Source organism: Silene latifolia, chromosome 6, assembly GCF_048544455.1.
Source record: "Silene latifolia isolate original U9 population chromosome 6, ASM4854445v1, whole genome shotgun sequence".
NCBI lineage: Eukaryota > Viridiplantae > Streptophyta > Magnoliopsida > Caryophyllales > Caryophyllaceae > Silene > Silene latifolia.
In genome coordinates this window covers 53,505,993-53,514,244 of record NC_133531.1, presented here as the reverse complement: position 1 = coordinate 53,514,244, position 8,252 = coordinate 53,505,993, and the positions used below count along the sequence as shown (strand labels likewise).

Sequence of the window (8,252 nt, the reverse complement as noted above, 5' to 3'; positions counted from 1 at the left end):
TCGGCCGAGTCATGCCAAAACGAGCTACAAACAGTAAGGAATACATCCTATCATGCTTTCTACCCAAAAATCAAACACATTACGTTATAAATGTGAATGCCACATAATAAACACGTATCATGCCAATCATTTTCATGCCAAAACCGTTTCCAATGATGTCACATAACAATTTCATCTCGCCTTTCTACCAATTCTCAATATCCTTCTCGAATTTCACACATTACACCTCCTACCACATGTTCCAACCATTCAACTTTGACATACCACACGCACATATTAAACAAACACTCAATACATTCCCCCTGTGACCGGCTTGAGTTCGTGAGGGCCATATTGTGACTACGGGACGTCTCCCGAGTCCTTGCGGTAGCTCCAAACAACTCTCTCCGGGTTCATTTTATTTAGACTCTCTAAGTTCATTGGGTTCATTTGTTTTAGGTGCCGGAATCGTCGGCTCTGATACCACTTTGTAACACCCCCTCATACCAAGATACCTTACCAGGACTACCCTAGCATGAAAGACTGTTACCATCTCGGTTGCCTGAGGTAAGTACATATCAAAAGCAACTGTCCTAAACACATTTATTAAAGTACGGTAAGGTATTAAAAGTTACAATGTTCCAAAATCCCATGACCGTCCCAAGCTCACCAAACGCATTACCTGTCACAGCCTGCTCACCATCCCCGAATGGATCACCACAGATTTTACAAAACAACAACGGGGTCAGTACTGCTCAATCAAAATAAGACAAGGCACAAGTAACCAGCTGATCATCCTCCATCCCCAGTCTCCCGATCTCACACAGTAACCGACTACACACCGAAGTGTGTAGCCCTGCCAGACTATCCATCGCAACAGGTAGTCCACGCCGCCAGTGGGGGACCACAACCAATCCCCACCAAAGTCCCGCTCATCAACGAGCGATAACCCTGTCCCTTAGTGTGCACATCCCCTCCCGTGACGGGTTCCACGGAGAGCGAACTAGGGTGTGAAGCCACTCCCGCAAGTGACTCCACCACAATCATCACAACACCATCACAACCACCACCACAACACCAACACTCCGATGATCAGCAGATAACAGTAAACACAATACAATCACATCTTAATTCAATTAACAGAAACTGAGTAGGGAGACCCTACCTTAGTAACAACAGCAGTGAAGAGAATCAAGCAACTAGAATGGCTCCTCTACGAAGTCTCCGCCTAAACAATAATCACATAACACAATTACTAATTGCAAAACCCCATTTCCCCCAATTCATGATTAAAGACAAACCCTAGAATAATCACCAACAAACATGGGGATAAAGACTTACCGACGGAAGAATGAAGGATTGAATATGATTGCTATGATAGTCCACACACACAGAGGAGAGATTCGGAGTGATTAGAGCGTCGTACATTGATTAGGTTTTGTAAATAGTGTTTAGAAACTGATTATCAAAATTATATAACGCCCTAATTACTCCCGAATCAAACCGCTGAAATATTACTCGCCAGACCGGATACTCGGTCGAGTATATAGTATACTCGGCCGAGTATCCTCTACTCGGTCGAGTATTTAGAATACTCGGCCGAGTGTTCCTCGGCAGTAGCCAAACAGACTACACAACCCACAATACTCGACCGAGTAGACCATACTCGGTCGAGTACCAGCCTATAAAATCCGTAGTATTACAATCACATTGTCATGTTTTTAATGACTTAAGTGCTAGATGACAAGTGTTTAATTTTGAGCAATAAGACTTTTGAACCGTGGATGCATAGAAGATATTATCAAAATAAATTTTGACCAAGTATTACTACCCCTATCAAGAGATTGACTATTCTTAAAAGGAGGAATGAGGAACCTGGTGGATATAGTAAAGTGGACTTTGGAGCTCAATCCTACAGGGATGTTGCTTCTCCTCCCTCAATGAAGTCAGGTGTAAATGGTAATGGTCACTCCCCTATACATTCACATGGATAATATTGGTTTTTGGGATATTAGGGGTATGAATAGAGTAGGGAAGCAGAAAAACATAAATTTTTTCTTACAGAATAAAGGAATAGGCTTATTTGGTCTATTGGAGACAAAAATCAAGAATAAAATTTTTTTAAAGGCTGTTAATAGTTTCAATAATGGATGGTGTATTTCTACTAATAATGGATATCATAGTGGAGGACGAATATGGATTTTATGGCAACCAAAGAGGTTTAGGGTGAATTTTATTGAGTACAATGCTCAGTTCATTCATATGAAGGTGGAATCTTTGCTTGACAAAAGCATGTGCTACTTGACTGTGGTCTATGCTTTCAATAGCATTCAAGAGAGAGTCCCTCTTTGGAATCAACTGAGGAAGATTGCTGGTATGACTCATGGTCCATGGGCTATAGCAGGGGATTTTAACTGTATACTAGCTGCTAGTGAAAGATATGGGGGGGCTTCCTCCATGGCTGAAATGGAACCATTCAGAAGATGTGTTGAGGACTGTGAGGTGGTGGATATTGCTGCTACTGGTTCTTTGTACACCTGGAATAACAAGCAGAGGCCTGAGGAGAGAATCTATAGCAGGATAGATAGATTCTTGGTTAATAGAGAATGGTGTGATTTATATCCTGACACGTATGCTCATTTCTTGCCAGAGGGTCTCTTTGATCACTCTCCTTGCCTGATAAGGAGCTCTACCAATGGGAGGGGTAAAAGTAGTTTCAAATACCTTAACATGTGGGGCAGTTCTAAAGAGTTTGTTAACACTGTCAGGAAGCATTGGGACAGAGGCATAGATGGCACCCCTCTATTTAGATTGACCACAAATTTGAAGGGACTTAAAGCTGGTCTGTGTCAGCTGAATAGGGATGACTTTAGTGATATTGAGAAGTCTACTGCAAAGCTGCAGCAGGAGGTTGAGGATTTGCAGGCTCAACTGGGCAGGGACCCTAGCAATTTAATGCTACAGCAACAGGAGTTTGAGGCATGCCAGGGAGTTGAAGATTAAGAGCTTAGCTAGAGATAGTTTCCTGCAGCAAAGAGCTAAGAGTGTCTGGATCAAGGAAGGGGACACTAACTCTGCTTATTTCCATAATTCTATCAGATGCAGGAGGAATAAGAATAGGGTGATAATGATTGAGGATATGGATGGCAATATGTGTGAGTCTCCTGATAAGGTCCAATCTGCTTTCTTGAACTACTATAAGCATTTGTTGGGCTCTAGTCAAGGGGTGAAGAAGATTCATAGCAAGATTATTGATCAGGGACCTAGGTGTACTGAAGATCATGCTACTGCTTTACTCAGGCCTATTACTGGTAAGGAAGTCAAGGATGCTCTCTTTGGTATTCCTGATATTAAGTCACCAGGACCAGATGGGTATACTAGTAGGTTCTTCAAAGATGTTTGGGGAGAGATAGGCAAGGATGTTGTTACTGCAGTGACTGACTTCTTCCATCATGGTAAGATTTTGAAGCAAATTAATACAACTACTCTTACTATGGTGCCCAAATGTGATAGGCCTAAGTCTGTACTGCAATTCCGTCCCATAGCTTGTTGCAATGTGATCTACAAGGTCATATCAAAGCTACTTTGTGCTAGGTTGGCTGAGGTTCTCCCTTGCATTGTAGACAAGAACCAAGGAGCTTTTATACAACACAGGAGTATCCAAGAGAATATCTTGATATGTCAAGACTTGATTAGACTGTATGAAAGGCCCTCATCCTCTCCTAGGTGTATGTTTAAAATTGATCTACAAAAAGCCTATGATACTGTTGAATGGGAGTTTGTGGATAAGCTATTGATAATGCTCAAGTTCCCTTTGAAATTTAGAGTCCTGGTTATGCAATGCATTACTACTGCTTCCTTCTCAGTCTCTCTGAATGGTGAACTGTTTGGGTTCTTTCAAGGGAAGAGAGGTCTGAGACAGGGAGACCCACTCTCTCCTCTTATCTTCACCCTATGCATGGAGTACCTGACTAGGACACTTAAATATGCAGCTGCTAGATATGACTTTGCTTATCACCCTATGTGCAAGGAAATGGGTCTGACAAATTTGATGTTTGCTGATGATGTCTTGATGTTTAGTAAGGGGGATGCTAAGTCTATGATGTTGCTGTTGAAATCCTTCTCAACATTCGCTAAAGCTACAGGCCTTAAAATCAGTGCTGCCAAATCAAATGCTTATTTCTGTGGAGTTTCTGATCAGTTAAAGCAAGAGATTCTGAGTGTGTCAGGGTTTACAGAGGGGGAGCTGCCATTCAGATATTTGGGACTGCCTATTCAAACAACCAGGCTGCAGAAGAAAGATTGTGATTGCCTTGTGGACAAAATTTGTTCCAAAATCCATGGCTATGGAGCTAGGAAGTTTTCATATGCAGGGAGACTGATATTGGTACAAGCTGTTCTAAAGAGTTTATGCTCCTACTGGGCCTCTTTGTTTGTGCTGCCTAAAGGGATAATTAAAAAAGTTGAAGCTACTTGCAGGAACTTCTTGTGGGATGGGGGTCCTGAGTATGTGAGAGCTCCTTTGGTGGCATGGGATAAGGTGTGCAGAACAAAGGAGGAAGGGGGCCTCGGTTTACAGGACATGGAGATGTGGAACAAAGCTCTTGTTGGGAGATTAGTGGACTGGATTTATGAAGGAAGGGACTCTGTTTGGGTCAAGTGGGTGGAGTGTAATCATTTGCGAGGAAGGTCTTGGTCTGAATATGAGCCTAGCACTAATACTAGTTGGGTGTGGAGGCGTGTATGCAGGGTTAAAACTGAACTAGCAGCTGGTTATTTGAATGGCAAATGGCATGAACAACCTGATGGTTACTCTCCTGCAAGATGTTACAGGTGGTTAAGAGGGGTGCAGACTAAGGTTGGGTGGTATCCTGTGATTTGGAACCCCTGGAACACGCCTAAGCATAGCTTCCTGGGGTGGATATGGGTTCATGATGCTCTGAAAACAAAAAATAAGCTTCTGCAGTTTGGTGTTACAGATGATGCTGATTGTATGCTGTGTGGGCTAGGTATCGAAACTCAGGAGCACTTGTTTTTTGACTGTCCTTATAGCAGAAGAGTTATCCATGCTTTAAATCAGGTGATGGGAGGAATTCTAGCTACTCATGATCTGCTTGAAAGGAGTATGCAGCATCCTGGTTCTCAAGTCCAGAAAAGAGCTTTGTATGCTTTGCTTGTGTGTCTGGTATATCAGCTATGGCAGCAAAGGAATAGATGCAGGGTGGATATGCAGGTGCTCAGACCTGAGAAACTGAGCTCTCTGATTATGCAGGAAACTAGAGCAAGAATAAGGAGTAGGGATTTATCAATGGTGAAACAAGATGATGTTGATTGGTTACATAGCATGACTCTTTTGTAATAATCTATATGACTCTTGTACTATGATATCCTATTATTAATATACACTTACATTTTACCAAAAAAAAAAAAAATTTGACCAAGTACTACTTCTATTTATATCCTTTACAAGAGATTATAGGTATGTAAGGAATTTTAAGATGCTAATCTTATATTTGCATAGGACGATTCCTATCGAGTTCTATGGAATAAACGATTCCTATGGAGCTAGTCCATTACCTATAATATGGTTCATTTGAGGATTTAGAAAGAGATTCTATTTGTCGTTAGTAATAGTGGTTTAATGGAGACTCGTGTTACAATCGAATTGATATCGTATATTAATAGAAGAAATGATAAAGAACAACATAAAACAACGAAATAGTGGGAAAAGAAACATTCATCGTTAATATATGAAATCATTTTAGCATGTTTTAGCATTTATATAATGACCTCCACCCAATTATATAAATGATTCCGAGATCCAAATCCGTATTAACTCGGGCACGGGAAACTGATACATCCCTCACTAATATAACTCGGTGGGTTAACTCTTTAACCGATTCTACAATTAGAACTCTCGGTCGATGAAATTACGTTACATTCATCTCTAGGCTCGGAACATAAGACTAGTCTTCATGTCCCGTTGAGACCAACCAAATTTCACGTGTAATAACTTGTTATTACCCCACTTACTCGATGAAAAATGAAAGTACCACGGGAAACCGAATCTACCCCAAATGTCAAAGGGATTCATGGGTCCTACTATTTGGAAAGGCTAATCTCAATTTTAAATATGTGAAAGGTCTTGTCGATTTATTATCTATCACCTTTTATGTGAACTATATTAGTGATCTATGATAATTATAATCGACACGGTCGGAAAAACGATATATATATAAAAATACATGTGATGTTAATGGCGATTTGGCAATAGATGTAACATATAAAGAAAAATGCAAAGCAATAAATAAATTTCCTAGTATGGCCTTCCTAAAATAGAAAATCTAATATTCTATTACAAATTCGGAAACCAACTCCATTGGTCCCTTGAACTTCAAGTGACACGCCTCCCAAGGAAACACCGTCTTGATCGGAACTCCTTTCCGAATGGCTCCGTCTTTAGGAAACTACGGAATTACAAAATAATAATAAAAATATATAGTTATTCCTATTATACATTTTTAATAAAAATTTATATCTATTAAATTACAAGACGGTGATGCGAGATCACATTAAAATTACAACCGAATTGATATTCCCTCTCATTACGGGTAATACCAATTAAAAAACTAAGGCCATACTAAGATAAAATTACATAATTCAAAATTACATAAATAAAATATGACATTCATCAATGAAATATGCAGAATTATAATATGTATATAACATGCCAAATTAATGTGCCAAATCGCCTTACTTAAATCTTATATCGTATATAATCCGGTTTTATGGAAATTTGCGATTTTTAACTTATTAAAATCACAAAATAATACTAAAATCTAATTTTAGTCCAAGCTAATCACCCTAACATCTTAGGACTCAAAAATTAGTCATTACTCAATTTTTGACAATAATTCAACTTGATTTAACATTCATGCTCATAATAGACCTTAAAATCATAACCTTTTATGAAATAAATCCAAATTAAATTACAATAATTTCAAAATTTGAATTTTAAATTTTTGAACATTATGGAATAATTTTATGACACTCATAATGTCAAAAATCAAGGTTAAAATTTTCGAATTTATTTCGAGAGAAATATAGTTGCTATTTATCGGTTTTATCAAATAAAACATCTAAAGTATATGAAAATTAATATAATCAATGTTCCAACTTTAGATCTGATATGTGGGATAAAAATGCAACTTAAAATAATTTTATCATGCCATGTAATTCGTTTAGCTATTTTTGCTAAAATAGTCACTATTTATGTCATTTTTACACTAAAAATTCATAAATCATGCAAGGTGAATCGTGTTTATCTCACATTTTACACACAGTGAGTAAAAGGTTCATGTGACAATATATTAAAATTTTATGGCCTGTTTCGAATTTTAACTATTTTTAACTAATTTACCTCCATTTATTCCATTTTTATCACATAAAAATCATAAATCATGTAAAATAAATCAAATTTATACGAAATTTTACATACAATAAGTAAAATATGCATGTGAGGTCATATAAAAATTTCAAGGTTAGAAACTAAGTCTAACTAATTTTAGCATTTTAAATACCATTTTACTCACTAAAATGTAATAAAATCACTAAAAAATATTTAAAATGAGCAAAAAGTACCATAAATTATCAAAATGACCTAAATATATTTTAGGAACAGAATGAATTACATGCAAAAAAATTTCGTGGCTTTATCCTTATAAATCACAAATTTTAGTTTTAATTAAGTTATAATTAACTCAGAAAAAACAAACCGATTATGCATGCAACAACCAAATGCTCTGATACCACTTGAAAGGATTCATTAACCCTTAATTAAACTCATTTTAATTAGATCTAAATTTAACCATTGATTTAGTCTTTGTCAATCTAGTGCATGCATAACTTAAAACAAGAATGAGGAGAAAACGGTTTTCTTACATTACGGAAATAGGATTAGGGCACAAGCAAGAACACCTTTCTTTACTTATTCATGAGCTTAAAATAAATGGATGATCCCCTTTGTCCCAATAGTATGAGAACCTCCTTTCAATTGCTCCAAGACTATCCCAAAATTCTACTAATATTATTAACTAGATAATATAAGTAGTTTACCTTAAATTTTAATCTAATAAAAATTACTACACACTTAGTAATATGTTTGTGATATTAGATCTAAGAACAAAACTTATTACATAAACTAATTTATGTATTTTTAGGAGAGAATATGGAAGAATAGAAAATCATCATCTAATGAGAATGAATGAATGTAT

At 37.4% G+C, this 8,252-nt stretch overlaps 1 protein-coding gene across 1 annotated transcript; it reads left to right on the top strand.

Annotated features, from left to right (window-relative positions):
* The first annotated feature begins 1,935 nt into the window (after positions 1-1,935).
* On the top strand, positions 1,936-2,982 carry LOC141588088 (uncharacterized). The gene has a single exon (XM_074409544.1). The coding sequence runs from the start codon at positions 1,936-1,938 to the stop codon at positions 2,980-2,982; it is 1,047 nt and encodes a 348-aa protein (XP_074265645.1).
* The last annotated feature ends 5,270 nt before the right edge of the window (positions 2,983-8,252 follow it).

Excerpts from the sequence above, each read along its gene's own strand:
- LOC141588088 (XM_074409544.1), top strand. The coding sequence starts at position 1,936 with ATGGTAATGGTCACTCCCCTATACATTCACATGGATAATATTGGTTTT.